Below are 26916 nucleotides of genomic sequence, written 5' to 3' on the forward strand. Positions count from 1 at the left end.
AATCCAAAACTATAGAGGAAATGCTTGACTTCTGATGACATGAAAACGTATCACCTCCATACGTCAAAAAACAAAATCACAGACAACTTAAAAGATGAGGGGCAAGCGGGAAAGCATTGGCAATATATAAAACAGCCACCTGGTAGTTACCGTAATCTCTTCAAGTCTCTTTAAAAGTCATTAAGAGATGTAGGGGAGCCTGGCTGGCTTAATCAGTGGAGCGTGCAACTCTCGACCTCAGGGCGGTGAGTTCGAGTCCCACGCTGGGTGCAGAGATTACTTACACAATAAAATCTTAAAAAAAAAAAAATTATTAAGAGGTGCAGACTTCCACTGCATTCGTAATGTTATTTGTACGTGTCTGCTGAGTCGATAAGTTGATCTGCAGAATTTTTATACCTTTTTTGTTTTCATGAGACATTTGATAGTAAATCCAGGATGATGAAAACGAACCAAAACAACAGAGGAGCAACCCCTTAGGAAACCGACAAAGAGGTGAATGAACGCTCCTACCACTAACCAAAAGTGATACAGTGATTTGCAAGAAGAAATAGGTATCTGGCCTTTGTCCACTGTTGCCGGCACACAGTTCCAAAACTTGGAATCTCCTATACAGGAACCGCAGGGGCCTCTTTTGTTTACAATACTTAGTTTTGTTCCCAGTCCCCGAAACAGCTTCAGAGCGGTAAAGGGGCAGTGGGCGGCTTTTGTTATTTATAACCAACCCCTCTCCGCGGTGTGACTTTCGGAGAGCCCCCGAGGGCGGGGGCTGGTTGCCAGGGTAACCAACCGGCGATCCCAGGGTTGGAACTCCAAGCCCCGCCCCCAGCTCTACGGAGGGGAGAGGGGCTGGAGATCTGAGCTCGGTCGCCCGTCCCACCTTTGTAGGGAAGCCCCCACCGGAGCCCAGGAGGACAGGGCCCAGCGCTTCCCGGCTGGTGAAGGAGAATGACGCACCGGGACGGGTCTTGGGTGCTGTGCCCCCTCCCACATCCAGTGCCCTACGCATCAGTTCCAGCGGGCTCTCCCTGAGTTACACCTTTTTTCCAATAAACAGGTAATCTAGGAAGTAAGCTGTTTGCCTGAGTTCTCTGAGCCACTCTGGCAAATCAGTCAAACCCAAGGAGGGGGTCACGGGAGCCTTCTGATTTCGGGCCGACTGGCCAGAAACACAGGTGACAACCCGGACTCACCAGGGGTGTCTGGGGTTGGGGGTGGGGGGGCAGTCCTGTGGGACAGAGCCCTACACCCGTGGGATCTGACGCTACTTTTAGGGAGACAGTATCCGAACTGAGTTGGCCCACAGGACACCCGGCTGGCGTCTGGAACATTCCTCGGACGTGGGGGGAACCCCTCTCCCCACGGCAGAATTTGGTGCCAGAACTTTTACCTCGATTCTAAAAAGCTCATCCCTTCCACATCACCACAATTCTAATATTAGCACAAGTCCCACAGACTGTGGGGTCCATTCGTGTCATGGCTTTTATTTTCATTCTTCCCACGTTTCTCTTACAAATGAATGGTCCATGTGTCACTGGCAATATGTGACACTCGAGGACATACGGGCCGCGGTAGGTATTAAGCGGCTGCTTATTGTACTAACAGAATTACTGCCTTGAAACAATAAATGGCTAATACTTTTGGCTAAGGGAACAGAAAAGCCCGTCCCCACGAACTGAATTCCTCATGGTGACCCCTGCCGAACAGCTTTGTCACTGGTCCCCAGGCCCCCGGATCCTCGTCTTAAGGACTTTTCCTCCAAAGGCAGTGAGTGTCTGAGTCCGCGGGAAGAAGGCTCGGTTCCTCCATCGGTTCCTCCATCGCCCGGAGCACAGGACGGGGAGGGGATGAGCCACAGGTGGATGGGAGGCCCCTGGCTGGAGGGCCTGCGGGCGGCCTCCCTACAGGCACGCCTGCCTCCACAGCAGCACCCGTGACAGTGACCCTGCTCACGTGGGCCGTGGTCAGGCCCCCCTACCGTTCCTTGCGCTGTAGAAACACGTCAGCCCCTCCCTTCCCTGCAGTTTCAACGAGACGCCCGAATACTTCGATTTTACAACAGAGAACGTAGACGCCGAGAGGCTTTTCCCCCAACGTCTGGTCGTCCGTCCAAATGGTCAACATCTTTCTGGTTTTAGAGCCCGAATGCCCACATCTCCGACCCGGCTCCTGGGTTTACTGCGCTTCCAGAAATATGGAACGGTTTGGATGCCGGACCCGGAAAAGCCTTGTGTCAACTTTATTTTGCCTACTCGTTTCTCTCGTCCCCTCCCGGGTGCTCAGGACGAGGGGACCGACCTCGGGTGCCCTGGGTAACACCTGGGCCCAGCTGGGACCCTCAGATCCTGATCAGACACGCCACCCACAGCCCGGGCCCGGGGAGCATCCCTGCCTTCTGTTCTCCACCTCGGCCTCCTCCACGCCCCTTCTAACTATTCTCCCTTTGCCCACACGGATTGGCACGAAACCCTCAACTCCTGCATTTTCTCGAGACGCCCAGAAGCGCGTCGGGAGGGGGGTGGGTCCCCGTACCCCCTTGAGCACCCGACAGATCACAGAAGGGAAGAGATCCCAGCTCGTCACCTTATCACCGCTCTTCCCTTCTCTCCTCGCGAAGGGGCTTCGAGCAGGAGCCGAAGACCCCGGCAGCACCTGCTCAGTCGCCCCCGCCACCCGCTTCAGGACTAACGACGGCACCACCGCCCTCTGTCTCAGCACACGGCTGTCGCCGAGGGTCACCCGGAGTGAAGTCAGGAGGGCCTCGGGGGCCTCGGCGTCCGTCCGGCTCTGATCTCACGAGGCAGGGCGTCCAAGGACTCCCGATCAGCTCAAGAAGGGCAGCCTCTTGCTAGGGAGTGCACCTGTTACTAGTGAGCCTGAGACCCACTGCACTTAAGAGAACCACGCTGCGTAAACCAGCGGCTCCTGGAGCTGACGTGACCGAGCTCTGTTTGCCACCAAGAGACAAACACGTGGCTCGCTGTCTGCAACAAAAATCCTTTGGAGTAAACACAAAAATAATTATGGGCTGACCTCCCCGAGCCCTAGACTTAAACTGGGTTAGACGAACTTTAGAAAGGAGACTTACATACGATGAGTGTAATAACAAGCCCGTCCCCCCTTACCCACGGAGGGCACATTCCAAGAAACCTCAGGGATGCCCGAAACCCGGATAGTACCGAACCCTATAGATACTATGTGTTTTCTTTTTTTTTTCTAATGTCTATTTTTGAGAGAGAGAGAGAGAGAGAGAGAGAATGGGGGAGGGGCAGAGAGAAAGGGAGAGACAGAAACGGAAGCAGGCTCCAGGCTCTGAGCTGTCAGCACAGAGCCCGATGCGGGGCTCGAACTCACGCGCTGTCCTTCATGCACAAGGACAGTAATTCCCGGAGAGACTGTCACGAAGAGTGAGGTGGCCAATATGAAAACTATATCACTGGGTAAGAAAGAGTGCGCTCCCTGCCTCTCTGCCTCCAAACCCTCTGGCCAATGTGATGACCCTAAAACAGGCGTCACTGCCCTCTCCTGTAGCACCAGCCCCTTAGACGACATCTCAGGAGCCCATGGCGTGGCCTCGGGCGCCCACTCTGCCCTTGCCCCCTCCATTTTCCCTTTGGATTGGATGCTCCACCAGTCTGATTTATTCAGTGCTTGTGTCGGTTTCCTTGGAGGCTCTAACAAATTACCACGGCTTGAGAGGCTTCACACGATACCAATGTATCATCTTGCAGTTCGGGAAGTCCCAAGTCCAAAATGGGACTTGCTGGGTTCCAATCAAGGCGTTGGCTGGCCCGTGTTCCTTTCTGGAGGCTCTAAAAGAAAATCCACCGACTTGCCTTTTCCAGCCTCTAGAGGCCACATGTACTCCTTGGTCTGTGGCCCTTCCGCCATCTTGAAAACCAGCAACACGGGCCAAGAGCTTCTCATGCCGCCGTTGCTCTGGCCCTCCATCTTCTGCCTCCTCCTCCACTTACAGGAACTTTTATGATTATGTCGAGCCCATCCAGATAACCTGAAAAACTCCGCATCTCAAGGTCATCTGATCAACCTTAAATTTCATATGCTACCTTAATTCTTCATTGGCATGTAACTTAACATATCAAAGGTTCTGGGGACTAGAACACAGACGTCTTTGGCTGGGTTGGGGGGGGGGGCATTATTCTACCTCCGTCAAAACACCGTGGCACTCACATCTCTCTGCCTTTACCTACGCAGCTCCTTCTGCTGAGAATGCCAACTCCCCGATGCCCATTCCCATTCCTCAGACTCATGTATTGTTGAAGATACTTCTCAGGTGTTACCTCCTCTGTTGGTCTATTCCTCTTCTGAACCCGTAAAACTTTGAATCACGCTGATCCTGTGTTACGACGATTATTTATGCGCACCGGCCCCATCAGACGGAGAACACCCAGTGTCCACCGTGTCAGGACCTTTGCTCACTCAACGGAACTTTGGCACTACGAGGTATTACTTCCCTCTTTGTGGATGGAGGGCCGTACTTCCAGCTTGTCTGTCCTTCCCGGGATCTACTTGTCTGCTCCTAGACGACCACCACCACGCTGGTTTTATCGCAGTGGCTTTATAGAACGTCCTGACACCTGGGAAAGCAAGTTCCCCACCGCCACTCACCCTGTGCCCTACTGTTCGTCTTCCTCCTGCGTTTCGTGGCTACTCCCTCAGGTGCTGCCTCTCCTATCCTGATGGTGATGGCCAGCCACGTGCGTCCGTGCACCAATGCTGATCAAAGCGCACACTTGAAATACGTCCATCAACGAGAGTCTACGCTGAATGCAGCTGCCACTTCGGGAATTTCGCAAATACGCAGGTGGTTAGACTAAAACTAAGGATCTTTCTTTTCCTTCTTTATGAAACTAAGTACTTGACCCCATGTTAATAATTTGGCTCCTTTGGGGGCGCCTGGGTGGCTCAGTCAGTTAAGCGTCCAACTTTGGCTCGGGTTGTGATCTCACGGCTTGTGCGTTCGAGCCCCACGTCGGGCTCTGTGCCGACAGCTCAGAGCCTGGAGCCCGCTTCGGATTCTGTCCTCTCTCTGCCCCTCCCCTTCTCATGCACGGCCTCTCTCTCTTTCAAATGTACACATAAAACATCTTTTAGAAATAATAATTTGGCCCCTTTGGTACTAGTCAGTGCTATTGGCTAAGCACCCCTCCCCGGAAGCCTTCTCGGGTACACCCAGCAGCTTGCAGGGAGTGCCCTGCAAACGGCTTCCGTGGCACCCCCCTGCCCTGGGTGGCTCACAGTAAAGTGCCAGCAAGGGGGGGGGGGGGGAGGCCCGTCACTCGCCTTCCCTCAAGCAGTGTCAGGGAAGAGAGTGGCCAGCCAGGCTCCTCCTCTTGCGGGGCTCGTGGGGCACCTCCTGGAGCAGCCTCGAGGGTTCTGAGATGCGATGCCTCCCTCCGGCCAGCTTCCCACTGCAGAGGGTGGATCTCACACGAGCCCTTCTGGTGAAGCACCTCGGCCAACGGAGCAGAGCCCCACCTCGGTCTGTGGAGCAGAGTCACCACCGCGCCCCCTCCGGGAGGTCTGGAGGTTAGCTCTGGGAGGGGGTCTCTCGCAGTCCCAGGTGCAGAGACCGCTGCCTATACCCTATACTCTTCCGGCTCTTAGAGTTCTCTCACTAGCCAATCACCCATTACTCTGGTTAATAATTCTTTTTAATGTTTATTTTTGAGAGAGACAGAGGGTGAGCAGGGGAGGGGCAGAGAGAGAGGGAGACACAGAATCCAAAGCGGGCTCCAGGCTCTGAGCTGTCAGCACAGAGCCCCACCCGGGGCTCGAACTCACAAACCGCGAGATTGTGACCCGAGCCGAAGCTGGACGCTCAACCGACGGAGCCCCCCAAGGGCCCCTGGGTTCCATCTTCTGATGGGACCCTGACTGACGCACGGCTGGGAAAACAATTCTGCAGTGAACGTCAGTGGTCTTTCACGGAAAAGGAAGGACGACGGAGAAAGCGGTGCCAGGAGCCCAGAAGAACCAACAGCTGTGGACATGGCCACCAAGGATCCCCGAGTCCTGGTCCTCATGCTGCTTTGCAGTCCCCTCCCACACTGAATACGGCCGACCCGGTGTCCCAGGAAGATACTGTAGATGTGGCACGTTGTCAGGACAAGCCACAGACATTTGTGGCTTCCCCCTTGTGCTCCTCATGTGGCTGAAGTGAGGTGCTATGTCATGAGGCCACTGCAGGAGCCCTCTGGAGAGGTCCACGTGGGGAGGAATGGAGCCTTCTGCCCACAGTCAGTGGACGGCCGAGGCCTCCAGACAAGAGCCCATAAGGGAGCTGCCTTGGCAGGGACCCTCCAGCCCCAGTCAAACCTTCAGATGACTGTCGCCTCCACTTGAGCGACCCCACCCCGAGGTCATCCAGTGGAGCTGCTCCCAACTCCTGGCCCAAGGAAACCAAGAATAATTAATTATTTGTTTCTTAAAGCCACTAATTTGGGAGTGGGGAGGGAATTTGTCATATACGTTACGTAGCATTAAATACCAAACATGCATGGTCTCAGAGCGTCTCCCACAAAATGCCTGCTACTTACAAAGGGAAAATTAGTAAGTTTACAATGGAGAAAATGGAAAAATACCACTTTGACGAAGCGATCAAAGCATCACCAGTAGTGAGATATAAGAAAAGCATACGCCTCCTGATATGAATTACTGAAAACAGCACGTCATCATTTCCTGGTGTTCTTGCCTGAAACGTGCAGTCATGATTTAATCACAAGAAGCATCTCACGAGCCAAAACCGAGGAAAATTCTACAAAATAACTAGTCAGAGCTCTTCAAAAATGCCGAGGTCATGGAGGGGGGGAACACAAGACCAAGGCGATGTCTCAGGAGGAGACTAGAGATATGTGACAAATCAAGGCGGCGTGTGGCCCTGGGTGGGACCTGGTCCAGAAACCAGGTGAAGTTTGAAGAGATCTGTAGATTAGCTGATAACAGTGTCAGCTAGTTTCCCAGTTTCATGACTGTATTAATGACCACATAGTACGTTCAATGTTGAAGACACAGGATGAAAAGTATCTGGGAACTCCCTGTCCTACGTTCATAACTTCTTAAAAATCCTGACGGTATTTAAAAATTAGAAGTGGAAACTAGTATCTTTCAAGAACGAAGGTAAGACTTGTTTCCAAATATCAAAAAGCAAAATAATTTACTGCTGCAATAAAGAAGAAACTAAAAGGTGTTCTGCACGCAGAATGAAAATAGACCTAATCAGAAGTTCAGGGATGCAGGAAGAAATAAGGAGTAAGAAAGAGGGTAAATCTGAATTTGGGTAAACCCTACTGAGTGCTGACTGTATAAAAAGCAAGCATAAGTCTATTGTGGGCTAAAATTATCCAGAATTAAAATATGGTAACAGCATGTAAATTGAGGAGTGTTTACAGTTTAAAATATTCTGAAGCCCCTGCAATGTCTAGGAAAAGGGGAGACACGCTTAAGTAACGTTAGTCTTTGATAAACAAACGTCACACTTTAAATCTCTATAGTAACCACTAAAGATAGAGTAGAACACTGTATAACTTACAGACTAGTGGGGGAATTGAAAAACTGAAATGGAAAAATACAATTGAAAATAGAATTGCAAAATATACAATCAATCCAAAAGAAGAAGAAAATGCACAGGAATAGACACAAGGAGGGGCGGGGGGAGAAAGAGGAGATATACGGTGCAATCCCAAATGATAGATAATTCCAAATGTATCAGTACTTATATTAAATCTAAGTGGACAGAAGGTCCGGTTGAAAACAAAAAGACTTGCAGACTGGATCAAGAACACATCCATGATATACACAAGACACTGTTTTTGCAAAGACACATCAAAAACATAAGGATATAAAAAGGCTACGAGTAAAAGGGTGGCAAAGGTTACGCTGCGCAAATACTAATCAAAAGAGGACCGCCGTGGCTGTACTAATTACAAAGCAAAGCTGAAGGCAAAAACGGTGACTAGACAAAGACGGGACGTTTTCTTCTCGGGGGAACCCCGGATGCATTCTCACTGAAGTGAGGAATAAGAAAGATACCGCTATGTCTCCGCTGTCTCCGCAACTGCACTGCACAGTATCGTTAGACGCGGGCGAACGACAAACAGATAAGCACCGGCGGGCGGGTACAAAATGTCCCTATCTGCAGGTGGCATCGCCGCATTCTGGAAAAACGCGAAGATCCCACGGACAAAACCATTAAGACACAATGAGAGAATTTTGTGAGACGGCGGGATCTAAAACTAATGTAAAAGCCAACGGCCTTGGGACGCCAGAGTGGCTCAGCTGGTTAACCGGCTGACTCTGGGTCTTGGCTCAGGTCACGATCTCACAGTCGGTGAGACACTGACAGCCGGGAGCCTGCTTGGGATTCTGTCTCCCTCTCTCCCTACCCCTCCCCTGCTCGTGCTATCTATCTAAATCAATATGTTTTAACAAGCCAACGGCCTTCATGCGTTCATAAAACAACCGGCTAGAAGATATGCGGAAGAGAAAAACCCCACTGAGCAGAAACAAAGAAAAACCACCTCGGTGTAAAAATAACATGCAACGTGGAAAGCTTTTATGCAAAGAACTTTAAAAGACTCCTGAAAGACACGGAAAGGGAGGTTCACAAATGAAAAGACATACCATGTTCCTGGATACAATGCTAATTTCACATCAAAAGAAGTCCAATCTCCCCAGCTCATGACGTACAGCATTTTCTTCTGAAATTAGTTATTCAACAACTCACATGGCGGAGAACGAGCCAGGAAGGGCGACCTGAAGGGAAGAGGGTGGGGCTGCCAGATGTCACGCAGCCTCAACATGAAAAGACATTGTGGTTGTGGCAGGTGGACGGACTTACAAACCAGCGTCTGGAAGATCCTAGGAACTGGGTGTCACCGTACGACAGATGACAAATGCGGGATCTTTAACGGATGGCGAAAGATGGGCTTTTTAATGAATGGTGTTGGGACACCAGGGTGGCCGCCTGGGAAAACAATACAGTTGAATCTGTGCCTCACCGAACACACAATAAGAGCAACTCCAAACGGATCGAAGATTTAAATGGAAAAAAAAAAAAAAAAGAAACCATCAAACGATAGTAGAGTGGGGAGAACTTTTCTATTGCCCCAAATACAGAGTACAGACGGTTCTCGATTTAAGGGGACTTAAGTACCGGAATGAAACGCAACGTCTGGGCCCTAATGGGATCCTACTTTGAACAGACCAGCACTAAAATGTTTTATTGGGGACGGTGGGGAAACTTTGACTTTGGACCTGTCGACAGGAACTGTTCATTTTGTTCGGTGTGATAATTATATTGTTTAAGCAAGAAACTGCCGTTAAAAAAAGAAGATGCTTACTGAAGTAACGTGGGGTGAAATGTCACATCTTCAGCGAAGACAAGATTATAAAGTCGAGATGATGTCGGCAGATTATCACAGGGACGCATAATGTCTCTGAACACTTCTGGTTTGGGAAGTTTGTCTTCCCAAAGTTTGCCTGTTTGTCCTCAGCACAGTCAGGAACTGCTTTACAGTCTGAATTTTGTCAGAGCAGACATCATTCTAGAAAATACCAAAGACAGCACGAATCGAACGCTGATGCGGACACACACCCCCAGCTGTGCTGCATGCGGCCGGTGCCCGAAGCCCCAGGATCGCCACTGTCCCGTCGGCCGGCCAGGGCACCTGCCAGGTGTTGTACGAAAGGGAAGGAGGAAACCATTCCTCCCGAGGACAGAGCGAGGCCCCGAAGCCAGGTGGGAGGACAGCAAACGGGCGGAATCGTCCAGGAGGAGTCCTGCACGGGCTGCGCGCCCAGAGCTTTCCGGGAGCAGCCTGGGGAAGTGTCGGGGTCCTGGGCTCCTCCACTTTCTTGCCTCTGCAGGGTTGAGACCCAGGCCGGGGAGGGGGACAGACCAGCAGGTCCTGCAGGAGAGCCGACCGGGAGGCCTGGAGACAGGGCCCTTCCAGCTGCAGCAAAGAGAACTTAACTCCGCCCACCAGTCTTGGGGAGAACGGGGGGGGGGGGGTCGTAAGGTGGGTAGGGGGACTAGAGAAATTCCGTTTTGTCACCAAAACCGTGCTTTATTCGCGGGCTGTGTGGTTTGGGAGAATTTGGTCATGCAAGAACAAATCCTTCCTCACGGTAGACAGTCCAAGGTAAGGAAAGGGCAAAGACAGACTCACTGGAAGCATCTCACATGGGCAGCCGGCTGGTCCCCTGCAGTCCTTCTAGAAGGACTGAGTCGGTCAAGGTCCCAGAGGTGGTTTTAAGCCCCTGAAGTTTCCTTGGACCATATGCTGACCCTTGCTGTCACCTCCCCAACCCAGGTTTGTATATTTAACCAGGAAGGGCGTTGCTTTTCATCTTTACGAACCCCTAAGCTGCCGCCGTGACATGCTGGCACGTGGCCATTTCTTAAAAATCGGCTTTGGGCCCAAAAAGCAACATTCTCTTGGTGTGGTTCTCCCCGATTTCCCGGTTCCCCTTCACCCACTTTCCCAGTCCTGGGCCGTGGCCCCCTTCAGGCCACAGCCCCTCGCCCATCCACGCTGACCCCGCGGCGGCTGGCACCCTGCCTTTGCCAGGCTCCCCCCACCCGCCCCAGCCTCAATGGCCCACGGGACCGGCTGGGGTAGCTGGTGCCTCTCTCCAGCCTGAGAATGTTCCGCCAGGTACCAGAGGGAAACAGCGTCTCCATCCTTGATGCCCTAGCAGATTCCCTGCTGGAGGGATTCACTTCCAGCTTGATTAGCAAAAACCACTTTCAAAAAGCTTTTTGGGGAGAGACCTTACTGGTCTGGCCGGATTCCCAGATGCAACAGGACAGGCATCTCACACCTACTTTACATCAAGCTTTGGAGAGAGCAGAGGGGGGAGGAGGTGGGGGGCGGGGGCAGACGTTAACTCTGACACAGGTACTGGGGCGCTGAGGGGGCACACGCAGGTGCCACCCAAGGGTCCTGGACCGGGGGGGGGGGGGGGGGACGCCGGTGAGGACCAGAAGCGCATCACAGGCGGAGGCTGAAGCAGGCACATTTGAGAGGCTCGGGATCAGGAAGGCAGGAGGCTGTGGGTGGGGGTCAGGTCTTGGATGAATTTTCCAGAACCTCCAATGATGTCCGGGCAGTGGCAGGGGTAGGGTTTTAAATAGAACAGGCCAACGTCAGTAAGTGACAACTGTCAGGGAAGGGTGGGCGGGGCATGAGCAGTGGGAGGCGGCTCCAGGAGGCAGTTTGGGGGAAAGGGGAGTAGACTTCAGTCTACAAACCGTGTCCTTGGGCGGGGTGCTCAGCGTGGCTCCAAGCGGCACGCTGTTCTAAGAGTTTTGGGTGTATCCGCTCATTTCATCCCTGGGAACCCACAGGGTAGGCAATATTCTCATCCTCGCTTTTTTTTTTTTAATAGAAAAAGTTGTATTTATTTTTGAGAGAGAGACAGAGCGCGAGCAGGGGAGGGGCAGAGAAAGAGGGAGACCCAGATTACAAAGCAGGCTCCCGGCTCCGAGATATCAGCACAGAGCCCGACGCGGGGCTGGAACCCACGAACCGTGAGATCATGACCTGAGCCGAAGTCGGACGCTCAACAGACTCGGCCACCCAGGCACCCCTTGTGCCCATTTGAAAGACGAGGGGGCAGAGACCCAGGGAGGTCGAGTACCCTGGCCAGTCTGGGACGAGCAAGGCGTGCGGTGTCCGGCCCAGACTGGCACGTAACGGACACGTTAACGGTGGGACCCCCCCCCCCCCAGGGGGGGGTCGGGCCCCCCCCCCCCGGGGGGGGGGGGGGGGGGGGGGCCAAAGGGGGGGGGGGGGGGGGGGAGACTGGCACAGAACGGGCGTGTTGCCCGCCGACGGAAAACGCTCCCGTTGACTGCTTCCGGCCCCAAGAAAAGGGCTTCTCCAGAGGCTCACAATGGGGATGCCACCCCGGGCTCCCAGAGAAGATCAGTGAAACACCGCCTGGTAATTCAGGGGTCTTTACAGTCCTCGAATCACTCCCCCGCCTCTTCCCTCTGACCTTGCCAGCAACGCCCGTAAACCAGGGACACTGTCTGGGGGTCCCACCACTCCTGTCCCAGGGGAGAGCAGGATGGGGCTTAGCGCTGAACACACAGCAGAGCGCCTCAGACTCCCCACCCCTCGGTAGGTCCTCACATCTCACGCTGAGGACGCTCCGAGGCAGGTGTCCCCGTCCCCGTTTTAGAGTTGAGGGAGACTAGGGCTCAGAGAGGCCAAGCAACTTGCCTGAGGACACACAACCAGTACAGGGCAGACCTGGGATTCCAACCAGCCTGACTCCAAAGCCGATTTGCTCACCACTGACTGTGCTAGGGACAGAGAAAGGTCTCCCGCGCGGGGCATCCGTTCTGAGCAGTCCCTATAAAGGAGCTTGCAGAGGCGTTAAGAGCAGTTTCTGGAGTCTGCTTGCCTGGGCCGGGGGGGGGGCTGGCCTCATCGCTGCCACTCACGGACACTCTCTCCTTGGGGCTTCAATCTCCTCCATCTGGGAAATGAAGGTCAGGACAGGACCCATCCCCCCTCGCTGGGAGGTTGTGTGCATTAAATGCGACGTGCCCAGAGCTTTTGTTGCTTCTGAACAGGGACTGTTGCGGTATCACAGAAAGAGGCTTGGTCTCTGTCGCCGGTGTCTGACCCAGAAACCCTAAGTCCCTTGTCACTCCTTGAGTGACAGGAGCATCTCTGGTCCTAACATGATGACCCTTGGGGGGCCCTGGACAGCTTCAGGATGGGGGCTGGTCTTTCTAGAGAGAGACCAGGCTTTGACTAGAAGCCTAGATCTTACTTTCAGCTCACCCCCTAACCTCCAGGGGAGGAAGGCCGGAAACTGATGTGATGAATCCTCCCTGAGACCCACCCCCTCCCCCCGTTCCCCGCCCCCGGACGAGAGGATTTAGAGCCTCTGAGCTGGTGAACATCCATGTGCCAGGAGGCTGGTGTCCCCCAACTGCACGCGACAGAAGCTCCCGCACTCGTGACCCCTCTGGATCCCACGCTCCTCATCTGGCTATTCGTTCGTGTCCTGCATAATAGCCAATAAATAACGCGCCCTCTTGAGTGCTGTGCACTGTTCTAGCAAATCACTGAACCAAGGAGATCGCGGGAACTGCTTCACAGCTAGTCGCTCAGAAGCTGGCTCGGGACTCGCGACTGGCGTCTGAAGCGGGGGCTGTCCTGTGGGGCTGAGCCCCCTGCCCGGTGGGATCCCGCGCTAACTCCAGGTAGACAGCGTCAGAACTGAATTCTTGGGACACCCGGCCGGTGTGTGCAGGGGGTCAGAGCATCGGTTGGTATCGGGAGGAGAAATTAAACGCCTCCACTGCCCTTGTGCAGGCAAACTGACGGCAACACGAGCCGAGGGCAGACGGTGCCAGCACACAAACTGGGAGCCGCAAGCTGGTCGTCGGGCTGGCCTTCCTCGCTGCTGGACACGCAGCTGTCCTGTAGGTGGCTCCCGCGTCAGAACTTGCTCCTGTACCAACAGACGGAGGCACAGAGGTGGCGTCCTCCTCCCGGCTCAGAGACTCTCTGAGGAGCAGAGGTAAGTCCCCGGGAGCAGGGCCAGAGGGTCGTGGATCCCTGCCCCAAACTTGCCCTTCCGCCGCACTGACAGGGGAGGCCGAACCCCCGCCCAGCCCTCAACTCTTTTGCTCCATCGATTGAAGGGAGGGGCAGCATTTTTCCTGAAGAGGCCAGATGTAAAATACTTTGAGGTCTTCTGGGTCAAAAGCCAACAATCTAGGATATTGTGGATCTACATCACAAAAGAAAAAAAATTTAATTGGTGAAACTCAAATATAATTATCGAGCACGTTTCTTGAGGTCCACTAATGAGTGCAATTTTCATTCTTTTTAGCGGGGGCTTAACATTTCACTGAATTGAGGCGCAAAGCTAGAGTTGCCTCTCGTCACCATCGGCTGCCCTTTGGGCAGATGAATCGCTTCAACTGAAGGGTCAGGCCGGAGTTCCGCCATGGAGGCTGGGTGGATTTCGCAACATGGGAGTTTCTTGTGGGTTCGCATTCACGTCTACAAGAGCACCTGCTCGAACTGCGGTGGGAGGTCCTATACCTGCTGCAAACGCGTGTGGAACGGAGCCCTCGCTTTCGGTGTTCACTCCTGACAACACGGCAAGTGCAGTGAAGCAGCGTGACGTTATTCTGACATTAGCTCCCGTGGCGAGGACTCTACCATGGTCTGAATCCCGCGTAGGAAACACTGCTCTGCTTTGTGATTTTAGACGGCATCAGTGAAGAGGGCCAAGTCTGCAGCCAAAGCTAATTTCCAAAGCTCTTCGGGGTTGGGGAGCGGTGGTTGAGGGCCGTGCTTCTCACTCAGAGAAAGTTCAATCTTGTTGGTCCTCAGCTCAGAGACTGAAATAAAACCTCACCTGAAAAAAAACTACGACACCAGCGAACTGTCGCGGGGCAGCCCATGTCCGGATATCACGCTCCTCCTGCGGATAAAACTCCACGGACCCGGGGATGGTTCAGTCCACAAGAGAGAACGCAGCCCAGTGTTGACAATACTGGGTTCGAGAACGCTGGACTCGAATGTTCTCCGCAAAACACCTGCTGACTTAAGCGATACAGTAAATAGCCAGAGGCTCTAAAATCTGGTATCATCACAAGCTTTGGAAGCCTTTTCTATTCCACACGTATTTTTTTCCACCGTCGATCGCGACGCATCTTGAGTCAACCTCAGGTTGCGCGGAACCCGTTTCCTCCACTTGGAGAACGTTTTTGCCCGCAGATGTTCCACCCAGGTTGTCGACGGAGCTGAAGTCTTGAGTAACTCGTCACTCGGCACAGACTCGTCAAACCACCGAGCCCTGCTGGTGCCACAGGTCAACCCCTGTAACAAGAGTCAGGGAAAGCCACTCAAAATCACTTGCCCGGCTTTTTAACGGACTGTTGACATCGCCCACAATATCCTCAACCCTTGGAGAGGCCGTCGTCAGAGAAAGGCTAACAGTCCTACACGAATTCACTTTCCCTGGGCACAGTTCTCCAGCCGCTGCATCAAAACATGGTTTAACTGACCCACTGCGGGTCTGTGGTTTCCCCTGCTTGGCGAACGAACGAGCCAATCAGAAACGCTGGTTGTAGCAACACTATCATTTGTGTGTGTGTGTGTGTGTGTGTGTGTGTGTGTGTGAAGAAATTCTGTGATTACTCAATTTTAAATTTTCCCATTTTTCTGGCCACTGCTTTCTCGTGAGTTAGAGATATTTCGGTTCAGAGGCGTCACACCAGCATCTACGGCATTCTTTAGGACAGCCACCAACCACATCAAGGCACTTTATCAGTAACGAAACAATCCACCCTCCACCACGTCTGAGAGGCATGGAGGTATCGGAAGTTTCCTTTCCACCTTCCTTGTTTTGACACGATGGGAAACACTGGTGAGAAAAAAACAAAACGTTGAGGCACGGCCACACGCGCGGCACTCAGAAGCCCAACGGGTTATAGCTGTGTCCCAGCTCTTTGTGATCCCCCAGGCAGGAAAACGACCGTGCCACACGCTCTCTGTGGCAGTTCCTCAACTCTGCCACCGTAGCATGAAAGCAACCCCAGAGAAAAACGCAAATTAAAAAAAAGAATAATCTGATGGTATTCCAAATTCTGAAGTTTAAATTTCACGCAATTTTCACAGCGTGAAGTATCCGCCTGACGTTTTCCAACCGGTTAAAAGGTACAAACCACTCTTACCTGGATGGGCCATGGGAACACAGACTGGCTGTGATGTGCTGATACTTAGTCTATGGCAACGGCAGGAAGCAGAGGCCAGTCAGCCCTGCCTTTCTAGAGCTCTCCCGTCCCTGAAGGACCCACCACCGTGGAAGGAGTGCCAAGGGCCTGATGCCAGCCACGGATTGGGAAACGCAGGTAACAGTAGCAAGAAAGCAAGCGGAAACATTTCAGGGAGACAAAAAAGAAAAAAAAAAATGTGAGGCTTCCCTGGCGATCGCTGGCACATGACACATCTATTTTCTCTTCCATCCCGAGCCTATTTTTTACCTTTGTTCAGAGAATCCTAGAGAGCCTCCCTACCTCTTGGTCCAGAGCTACGGCCCAGGGTCCCTCTCACGTGGCAAGGTCTGGATGAAGGATAACATATGGTGCCTGGAGTTGTGGGCTCGGACGGGGACCGAACGCCACACGGGACAACCAGTTGCTGCGAAGGGCTACCGGGCTTTTGGGTCACAACACCCCGGAGCTGCCGCCAGGTGAGGGATTGCTGGACCCTGGAAACCAGAAGCAGGGAAGATGACCCAGGGAAGAGGGGGAGGGGGAGGGGAAGGAAGCAGCACATTCTCCGTCTGGATTCTTCAGAGCCTCCTGGAAGCTATTTTGGTTGCCCAGTTGGATGAAAAAATCCAGATACATCTGTTCATTTCCAAGTTCACGAAAAGCCTGTCAGAATAAAAACTTTTCAGCACTACGGTGATTCATCAGGACAATGCAGGCGGTCTTAAATAACTAAGCTTCTTTTAGCCCCTAAGCTGAGAATCTGGATTAATTGAGATTAAATTAGTCTCACCCAGAACTCTGCTTCTGGTGGTCCGACAACTGGAGGGGGCAGCCAGCGGTCGGTTGTCCTGGGGATCTCAAGGTCAAAGTCAACATGGAGAACTTCCAGCAGGCTGCCCTAGAGGCCAGTCGCGGGCCAGTCGGGCCATCTTGACCGAGTTGCTGAAACTCTTCGGTTGTCTCAAATGGAAAGGGAGGCGCTGACCACTGCTTCTCGAGCGATCACGCTTACTGCCGCCCGAGGACCCTCGTAAGATGCGGATTCTGAGGCTGATGTGGCCAGTCCCCGGACCACCGAGTGCTGAGGGACGAGACCATCTCCACCTCCCCGAGACACCCTCAGGGTCATGGAAGGCATGATGGGTAACAAGTCTTGGAACAGACAGGCTTCTCGTGTTGAAGTGCCCGGGCTCTGCTCTTAACCCCCCTTCTATCGCCTCACTCACCATCACCTGCCTGACGAGGACCCACACCTCCCACCCCAGGCCGGACTTCCCCACCCTCAATCCGTTCTCTGGCACGAAATCGCCCACTGGACTTCTCCCCTCAGATGCCCTGCGGGCCCTCAGCGCTCCGAGTCCTGTGACCGAACACATGAGCATCCGGCCCGCCTGCTCTCCCTCAAGTGCCCCAGGCCCCGCGGCCGGCAAGCACTCTGCCCCTGCAAAGCCGCCGAGTCGACAAGCTGGAAGAAGCCCGGCTTGTCTCCCTCACCACCTCTCTCTCTGTCCACCCAATCCCAGAGATCGATCAACTCTCCTTCCCAAGTACGTGGACCCTATCCGTGTATCAACAGACACCGGCAAGGCCTCTCGATTTCTCATTACACCAGGCCTTGAACATCCTGTTGTCTTGTCCTAGGTTCCAGAACATTTGCACCACCACTTGCATGACTCCCATCTGCCCGTTAGATATCGGCTTCGGCCTCGATTCCGCAGGGAAACTTCCCTCAGCACCTGGACCAGAATACACTCGGCTTCCTGGGAGGTGTTCGCCATCTATCTGCTTCCGCTCCCCAAACCAAACAGTGACACGCAGGTTGGTGTCACCCCTCGGACACAGCTAAGTGCCTTGCACACGACAGGTGTCGGGACTCCTCTCCTAGAGTCCTCACATCGGTTGCCCCAAGATCCCCGTTCATGTTCTCCTCCAGGATGAACTGACTGCTATCTTTGGTTTGGGTGTCTTCTGTAGGAAGTGGGAGGGCTAGTTCTCCTGGTCTTAATCCAACCGGTAAGGAGAGAGCAGCCTCGCTCCTCGTGCCCGGCCGCTCCTGGTCACCCTCTGCTAGGGCCAACGAGACAGGACTCGCAGGGTCAGGGCCGAGCCGGGGAGAAAGGCCGGTTGGTAATCACGCGCATGGCAAGGCCTCAAGCTTGAATCTTCGCAGCCCCTACACGATGGGCGGGGGACGCCTTCGGAAAAGCTCTCAGCTCCAGGAAGGAGGGGACCGGTGTTGCCAGCGTCCACACCCCCACACGTGGAGGAAGCCCTCGGAGAGACTCGGGACTCGGGTCAGAGGGCAGTGGGAAGCAGATAAACGCCGGGTACGCACTCTGCAAACAGCAGAGCACCAGGCAAGTCTGGGATTGGCGAGGGAGGCCAGCCCTGCCCACGCCGCCCCAGAGGCGTGAGGTCGGAGCTTCACCCCTGCAGGCCAGGCCCCAAGGGGCAGCCACGTGCGAACAGGGCAGGCCCAAGACCGAGAGCTGTCAAGAGGTTTGCTTTACAGGTAGACGGCCGTCTGTTACCTGAATTTCAGCTGGGGGTGGGATGGGGTGGGGGGTTACTGCTGCTCCCCAAAGAGTTGTCTCTACCTCCGGTGAACACTCAGACCCCATTATCAGATCTATTGCTTTCATCTTTATCCAAAGCCACAGGCCCGTGTGGCGCACACGTCCCTGTGAGGGAACGCCAGTCACGTATAGTCTAAAGCTGACGAACTGGCTTTTGCCCTAAGAAAATGTTGTCCTTAGGCTTGTTCTAAGGAAGGGAATGAAAAGGGAATCATGTTGAGGGACTCCAAGATGGTGGAGGTAGACAGTCTCCTACCACATCAACAAAATAAACGGAAAATAAAAACAGAAAACCAGCAGTAGCTAGCCCCCTCGTGCTTTCAAAATGTGGGTTATAGTCAATTAAGTTCTAAAAGCTTCCCCACGGTTATCAGTTTATGAACCCAGGAACCGATCGTCTACTGCTCCTGTTTCCTCCCTAACTCTGAAGGCTAACCACTCCACACGTCTGCCTCGGGGTGGCGACAGGGACGAGCGGAGAGGGGCCGCTGGACACAAGACGACCAGGTCTAACCACGCTGCCTTTCCACAGTTACTCCTGCAGCCTCCTTGAAGTTGCAGAGGAAAATTCTACTTGAAAACCATCCTTTAGGAGACATTTAAATATCATACGTTACCTCAAAGCAAACTACAAAACCTACAACCTCAGAATCGTAAAATAGACGTAAGTAGCAGCAAAACGAAGTACTGAAGGAAGAGTTACAACCCAGTGACAGACTCCAGGAATAAACATAAACTGGAAAATAATCCTGTTGAATCATCCACAGAAAACACTACTCACCTGAGTTCCCGGGGTGGCTGCTATATTCACATATAGAAAAAGTAGACCGATTCGTGCTGCAGAGTCAAGCTCTGTATTCAGTTACAGATTCTGTTTTTCGAGTGCTTCCCGTACCGAGCTACGATCCTTACGTTCATTATTAGCTCACCGAAGCCCATGCAGAACCCCATGTAGTGGATGCCACAGTTACTCCCACTCTACTGAAGAGGAAAGGGAGGCTCGGAGAGGTAAAGCGACTTGCCCAGGAGAAGAGCAAGGACTGGACCCGATTCCGAGCTGACAACCATGGGGCTTCCCAAACGTCGGTTTGCTCAGACCAGGGGGCCAGTGGCCCGGAGAACTCCTGCGCTTCACAAAGACCAAGTGGGGCCAAGGCGTGAAGGACGACGTCCCCGGCCCGCCGTTGGGACCCTTAACACGTGTCACCCTCACGGGACCTCCGAGGGCTGCGGAGAGGTCACATCAACCCAGTTCCAAAAGGGAAGATGCCAGAAAGACACAAATTGTTGAAGTCTGAGACACTTGCATCTGACCATTTCTGACTCTGTTGGAGGCTTGTCCGTGACATTTTACAATGCGATGTAAGTGATGAATCTTAGTTGCTCGTTTATATTTATTTTATACATCTGTATGTATAAAAGCTTCAATAATAAATCTACACTTTAAAATCTCTTTACTACAGACTTCTGTCAGATGAGCCGCAGGCACCTCCTGGCCCTGAGAGGCGCCTGGCTACAGGTGCAGGGTCACCCGGAAAGCTCCCCCCAAACCACAGCTGCCCAGGCCCCACCCCCACCTCCTCCATCCGTCACCAGCAACTCTGCCACGATTTGTCATCTCAAGGTGGGAAACCACGAACAACAAACCGCCTTCAGGTCAAGAGACCACTAGGTGTGCAGTCACAGGTTTCCGCCAGCCGAAAACTTTCCCACGTCCGAAATGGCCGAAGACCCCCCCCCCCCCCCCCCCGGGGTCCTGGTGTTCGCTGACCCGGGAAATCTGAAGAGGAGTCTCGCTCCCACAAAAAAGGCCGTTACCGTGCTACCACGGGTCTTTTTGCAAACACGAGCGGCACAATGCAAACTTCCGGAAAGCGAGGCATACTCGCCCCTGGTTATCCCGCGTGTGCGGAAATCTGAACGTTTTAGTTGGCGACATAGCTCTCTTTTTGTCTTTGGACAAGATTTAGGGTAAGAAAGTGGAAACAAATTAATGACGACAAACACCTGGTGCTCACCGAAAGTCGTGCAAGAGCACCCTACCCTGGTGCTCACCGCTCCCTTGGAGCAACCGGAACCCGGACGGGACACAGGCTGCGCGCACACCGGCGAGAAAGACAAACACACAAACCGATGGTCCACTTACCTTGCTCAAGGAGTCTGCACAAAAAATATCTAGTGCTTGAAACACAGGGACACGTAAAACTACGAGGCCAGGTGACCCCCAGGGGGACGGCTGTCGGACACAGGGTACTGCTATGCATTTTGAGGGACGACAAAGAAAATAAGCTATTTTCTTCGGGTCTCTTTTCTTGTTCCTTGTCCTAAAAATTACTTACTGTTATGTTTTCACCCTAGGAAATGAAGTCTAGCGAAGGAGATCCAAGATTAAGAAAATGAGAGCTTCTGCTCTACTCTGACACCAAGGGCTTCTCAATGCGGGGGGCCACCTGCTGTCCCAGGGAGGGTTCTAAGAAATCCGAAGACCATCTCAGGATACCAGAATGGGCCCCCGCCCGCCTGCCCTGCCCAAGCCTTAATCTTAAAATTTCAAACTGTCTTCATATATGGCACTAAAAACCAACCTCTGGTATCTGGAACAAACCATCTGACCTATCAGTTCTGGTCACCACTACAGAACTGGACATAAAAACGAGTACTGAGCTTGTATTCTGAGAGCAAAGTAAAGGCCAAAAGGAAACTGGAAAAGTGCCCTGGAAAAAATTTGGCATTTGCTATCCTGTCTTTGTATTTTGTTTATGTATTTTTTATCATATGACTTACTGCAACAGTTTCACAACACAGGAGCTGAGGAGGAGGGTACAGGGACAAATGCGACAGGCATTTCGTGGGTCTTCTAGAATTACCGCAGCCTTAAGGATTTTTTACAGGTCATTCTAATACTCCTTAAATAAAAATATGCTTAGGATTTTTGGAGTCTGATCCCATATAAAACGTGCCACTTACCGAAGTTAAACAAAATGCTCAGATTGTAAGAAAAAAACTAAAGCCAGTTTTTTTTTTTCTTTCTGATGAAGTCTAACTTTATGCGGCCAACTTGCCTTTTACGGAATCACATTTAACTTTTTAAGCAAGTTTTCTGCCTTCCTGAAAGCCACCCTCATATATACTTACATATTAATTTATAAAAGGAAAAGACTTTAGGTTACACGTCAATTCACTGTGGCGGGAGTTCCAGACTCCACACAACGAAGTCCCTGATTCGCCCCCCTACGTGGATCTGGGGAAGGAGGAACGAGATGACGTGTATTTCCTCGTTTCCCAGAAGGTCCAACCCTATTAAAAGAAAAACCACTGAACCCTCACATCCATTCTAAAAACTACAAGCTATTAGCACTCTGAATAGGAGAGAAACTGAATATAGTAATCACTCATATAAAGAAATGATTTTGGGAAAAAAAAAAAAAAAAAGAAAGAAATGATTTTGAAAATCAAAATGATCAAAATCAAAACCTCCAATTTTCACTTTCCGGGACTTGGGAAGCCTAGGTCCACGTCGCACCATTTCCTTCTTACACATTTGACCAAACTTATACTCAGTATACCTACCAGACCCATTACCTGGACCAGGTTAATTGCATAGGAAGAGTTTTTTACTATGTTTACATCTTTCTTAATTTTAAAAAAGCATAGTAAAGAGTCTGAGGACAAATTATTCAACTGTTTATCATACATAAGACCGCATGACTATGATACAAAGGGGGGTTCTTTTTCATTTAACGTTACAATATACACAGCAAGTCCGGACCAGATCTTACAATCTGCACACAGGTATTTAACCTTTTCCATGCTGTTTATGTTTTACAATGCACAGAAGTCCTGTAACCAAACCGTGTAGTAAAGCACACAAAACTGGACTGTAACATAACACAGTATGCAGAAGCATTGGATTTTATGATTTCCTTTATGTAAATAGCGGTTTAAAAACTGCTTTCGTTTTTGGTGCTTGCTAAGATGTGGCAACCAGCACAGAAAAAAATGACCTGACCCATATAATATCTTCCCCTTATAGTCCTAAACAGCAGTAACTACTGATTCCTTTTGATATTGCTATACTCAAGATGATATCCTTTTATTCACTGTAAACTTTTATGAACTACCAAGTTCAAAAATCATCCACAGGCTTGACATTTAATTACAAAATAAATATGGATTTCCTGATTAACAACAAAAAAATTTTGTGGATTATAAAAACGGTATTTCCAAGTTTCCATTCACATTCACATAGTTTTAAGCCTTTCTTTTTGTCACTGTTTACATATAAAAACCTGCTTTTTGTTCAGAAAAAATTGACCTAGTCAGCCACATAGAATTGACCAATAAAAAGTAATGTGGTGTTCTGCTGAGTTGTTTTGAACAGGGTTATCGGCAGAGGTAGATTACTGCTTCTTTCCTAGGCTTCTTTTGATCCTGGACAGATAAATTACTTATCTTCATTCTCCCAATTCAACCGCTCAAAAGTATAACACCCTAAAATTGGTCAATTTAAAATGGGAACACAAATTTAGCAACTGCCAGACTGTGTTACATTAAGGCAGCATAATCTCAAAACTAGGCACCTGTTAAACACCAGCCTGTTCACTTCAGGTCACGCATGAGAGTTTTGCTTTACTCGTGCTCATATTTTGGACCTGTTGGTGCAATCAAGGTCTTGCTTTCAAGTTTACAAGTAGGTTAATCAGGAATACAAGAATCGACTGCTGGTTCCATAGCTTCTGGATCCAGTGTCCCTTTACCTTCGGAAGCCTGAACACATTTAGAATGTAACAGATGCTGTCATCTTGAATTAGATGTCAATCTATTATGTTCAGAACACAGATTGCTGTAGATGTATTGGCTATGGATTCAACAACAGTTCCAGTTTTGTTTAAGCAATAGTACAGCCATAATTTTCAACTGACATTTAAAAATGGTCTAGTTACACCTTGTGTCAAAGTGCAGGACTGCTACATTATTGGTTACAGACATCTATGTGCTATAAAAACAGCTTTGGTACAATAAATTATCAAAAAAGAAAATAAATTTTTGTAAAATTCACAGCATAATTGTGAGGCAAAAAAGCAGTCACATAAAATTCTGCATTTTTTAAAAATGTTCAGGATGAACAGAAGACATCTTTGTGCAGAAGAAATGGTGGAGATACCACGTGCCGAGAAAAAAAGCAAAAATGAAACAAAAAAAAAACAAAAACAAAACAAAACAAAAAAAACAAAAAAAGTAAAAAGCAGGAAGGGACACAGCTGTAGCTATTTCCATCAAAGCAAACCACTACTTCTGTGACCTTCAACCAATAAGGAAGTCAACTTTATGACACACGCAAAGTGACCTTGCAATACCTTACAATTAGTGGGTCACAAAAGTCTATTTTAAAAGAAAGGCCTCTTGAATTACCCATTCTCTGTGTTTTCAGCATTAAGGACTGTCTGCAAAAGCATGTCCAAAAGTGATTGCATCTGAAATGGTAGGCTCTTCTAATTTCGAGTCCAAATCCATAAGGCCAAAGGTTATCCCAAAGACCACCACTCAGACCTCCCCAGGACTGGCCACGACTGACCCGTTGATTGCTTCTCAGTGCACCTCGGTTAGGAGACCAGTCACGTTCCATTACTATCTACCGTGGCCTCTCCAACAGGAGACCCACGGGATCCCATGTAATTGCTGCTTTGCTCCTCAGTAGGTTCAGACAGGAGAGTTCTGATCCCCGCCACTTAGCATGCTCACTGTGCCTTACAAACAAACTCCAGAACAACCGTCCCTTCCATACAGCTGAAGGTGATGTTTGTGTCAGCTGGAGGTCCCTCTTCCTTACAGTACTGCGTTTCCGTGCCCAAGTGTGTTTAGAGGACTTAAAAACCCAAATTTCCCACCACCCACCCAAAACAAAACAAACGGGGGGGGAGGGGGGGTAAAGGGAGGAAAAAGGAAAAAACAAAAAGAAAAAAAACACCCTCGTGGGGCCCTTTATGCAAATTATGTGCAGTGCCTTTTTATTTTAAAATTAGTTGGCAAATGACCAAGACCAACATCTGAACATTAACTTCTGTGGAACAGAAAAGACAAAAAAACCCACTACGGCTGGGGTGTGGCAAGTTAAAATGGGGGAGGCGAAAAGAGGACACCTCTGCGCTCTCCGTGACGACGGGTTTGTGGACATGGCTCTTTGAAAAACTTCATTGTCCCTTTGCAATCTTTTCAAGTTAAAAAAAAAAAAAAGAAAAAGAAAAAGAAAAAAAGTCAGCTTTGCCCTCTTGTAGCGGTTCAGTGTGTTAATCTCCTTCTGATGCAAGCAGCTTTGCACTTTGTTTTTTGGAAAAAAACACCACTTCTATAAAAACACACAAGAAACAAACTCAAGTTTCAATTTAGTCACGAGCTAGCTACAGAACTCTGTTGCACACAAACTCCTGTCATGGGGGACTCTTCTCTGTCAGCTCCTTGCCTCATCGTCAGATGTCCCTCAGTCATGTAATGTGTAGAACCTGTATTAGCAGAAAATTGGTACGCTGAATGTCCAGCTAGGCCAGTCTCTTGGCGGGGATTGGAGTAGACGGTCAAATTAACGTCCATAGCTCCGTTCTGTCCAAAGTCCAAGGTGTTAGCAGCCACCGGGCGATTCTGGTAGGCCTGGTTGCCTTGATTACCGGTAGAGGAGGAGGACGTAGAGGAAGAAGTAGTTGAGGAAGACAGGGATGTCATGGAGTGGTGACTATGGCCAACCTCCATAGAATCCTGGGTAGAGGAGCTATTCGTTGGAGAATTGTAGACCCTTGGCCTGGTCCGGTTACCCAAGGCTTGTTGTCCGTGGTGGTGGTGGTGGTGGTGGTGGTGGTGATGGTGATGGGAACTATTTCCATGGTGATGATGCAATGCATTCTGTTGAGGGGCTACATGAAAGGTTGTTTCTTGAACGGGATGAGTTTCAACAGTAACCTGTGTAGGAGCTTCAGTGCCTGACCAACCAAGGGGAGCAGGAAATTGCTGACGCACCTGTAAGAAGATTTTCAAAGCATTTATTCAGAGTACTGTTTCCAAGCTTTACTTAATCTTCAATCGAAAGCTAGGACACCAGCATTTATGTTAATTAGAGAGAGGGGATTTTTGAAACTTTTAATGTGTCAGTTCTAGAACACAAAATCCCGGGCCGCCTGGGTGGCTCAGTAGGTTGAGCATCCGACTTTGGCTCAGGTCATGATCTCACCGTTCGTGAGTTCGAGCCCCGCCTCGGGCTCTGTGCTGACAGCTCGGAGCCTGGAGCCTGCTTGGGATTCTGGGTCTCCCCCCTTCTCTCTCTGCCCCTTCCCCGCGCGCACTCTCTCTCTCGCTCTCTCTCTCTCAAAATTAAACATTAAAAACAAAAAAATTAGAACGCAAAATTCCAAGTATGTTTGAGCGAACCAGTATTTTACTATGAAAGCTGCAATTTTTAGCAAGCTATACCCATTAACAGGCTCATGTATTTATTTCACTGGCCACTTTCTTTCCTGGGATGCATTGTTTATGCCAGGGATCAGCAAACTTTTTCTGGAAAGGATCAGATAACAAACATTCTGGACAGGTTCAAAATGAATTCTTGGCTTTCCCGTAAAGCCCCTCTTCTCTCCATCTTTCCCGTTTCAGTAAGAGCACTCTTTTCATCAGCGGCTCAGTAACTCCTGCATCCACACCATCAGCAAGTACCATGGAGCGTGCCTTCGAAACGGCTCCAGCCTGGCTGCTTCCCTGGTCTCCACCACCATCCCTTCTCCCAGGCTCCTACCGTCCACCGCTCACCCACACCGCACAACCGCCTCCTAAATCCGCTCCCAGCTTCCATCCTTGTGCCTTTTTTCCAACCCATTCTTCATAACAGAAGAAAAATCTTCTCAAAACACAAATCCAATCACTTTCCTATTTAAATTAAAATCCTTTAATGATTTCTCCGTGCACTTATTAGAAAAACAAAATAATGCAAAATCCATAGGTGGTCTGCCTCAGGGGCCACCGTTCGTCTGGCCAATCTTGTCCTCCAGCCATCCTTCCTCTTGCTACCTGGGCTCCAACACCGGGTCCTCCTTCCATTCCTCCACCCGGTAGTCGTATCTTTCCAACGTCTCAGGGCATCTGTGCCTACTGTTCCTTCCTGCCTAAAATGCTCTGACTTCTCATTTCTCCTCGGGTGCTTCCTTCCCATTTCGGTTTGAGTCTTCTCTGACCACTCTGGCTAACACTGCCTCAACTCCTGGGGCAGCAGCTACCAGCTGTCCACATGGCGGCACTACACTTCCCAGCCTCCCCCGTCCTCAGGTATGGCCACGGGGCTGAGTTCTAGTCCGTGCAACACGAATGAACGTTTTGATGTTTTTATGTCACGGCCGGACCTGGCCCACCAACACCTCCCACATCCCGCCTGGTGGATGCCAGCAGACAGCCAGGCCTTAAGGGCCGGAGTTATTCGCCCAGGACACGGGAGACAGCAATGCCACTGACCTGAAAACCCTCCCGGGACCGCTACCCAAAAAAGAGACTTCATACTCCCTTTGGCTACCATATTTTGTGGGGTCT

General features: G+C 50.9%; 1 protein-coding gene and 1 long non-coding RNA gene across 14 annotated transcripts in view; one reads left to right on the forward strand and one right to left on the reverse strand.

Moving 5' to 3' along the window:
- Window positions 1–916: 916 nt before the first annotated feature.
- On the forward strand, window positions 917–20799 carry LOC125920745 (uncharacterized). Its single transcript, XR_007457179.1, has 3 exons — window positions 917–1057; window positions 13359–13566; window positions 20713–20799. It is a non-coding gene; the product is annotated as an uncharacterized LOC125920745 (long non-coding RNA).
- Window positions 20800–22022: 1223 nt separating this feature from the next.
- The window catches only part of DYRK1A (dual specificity tyrosine phosphorylation regulated kinase 1A), a 153737-nt gene continuing 148843 nt past the window's right edge, over window positions 22023–26916 (reverse strand). For 12 of the 13 annotated variants that reach the window (XM_049627869.1, XM_049627867.1, XM_049627877.1 and 9 more), the window contains one exon: window positions 22023–25362. In XM_049627869.1, coding sequence (XP_049483826.1) covers window positions 24742–25362 — 621 coding nt within the window. In that variant the 3' untranslated portion in view covers window positions 22023–24741. The remainder of the gene's footprint in view (window positions 25363–26916) is intronic. The other variant, XM_049627878.1, reaches the window with a different exon arrangement.

This window comes from Panthera uncia, chromosome C2 (genome assembly GCF_023721935.1).
Source record: "Panthera uncia isolate 11264 chromosome C2, Puncia_PCG_1.0, whole genome shotgun sequence".
Taxonomy (NCBI): domain Eukaryota; kingdom Metazoa; phylum Chordata; class Mammalia; order Carnivora; family Felidae; genus Panthera; species Panthera uncia.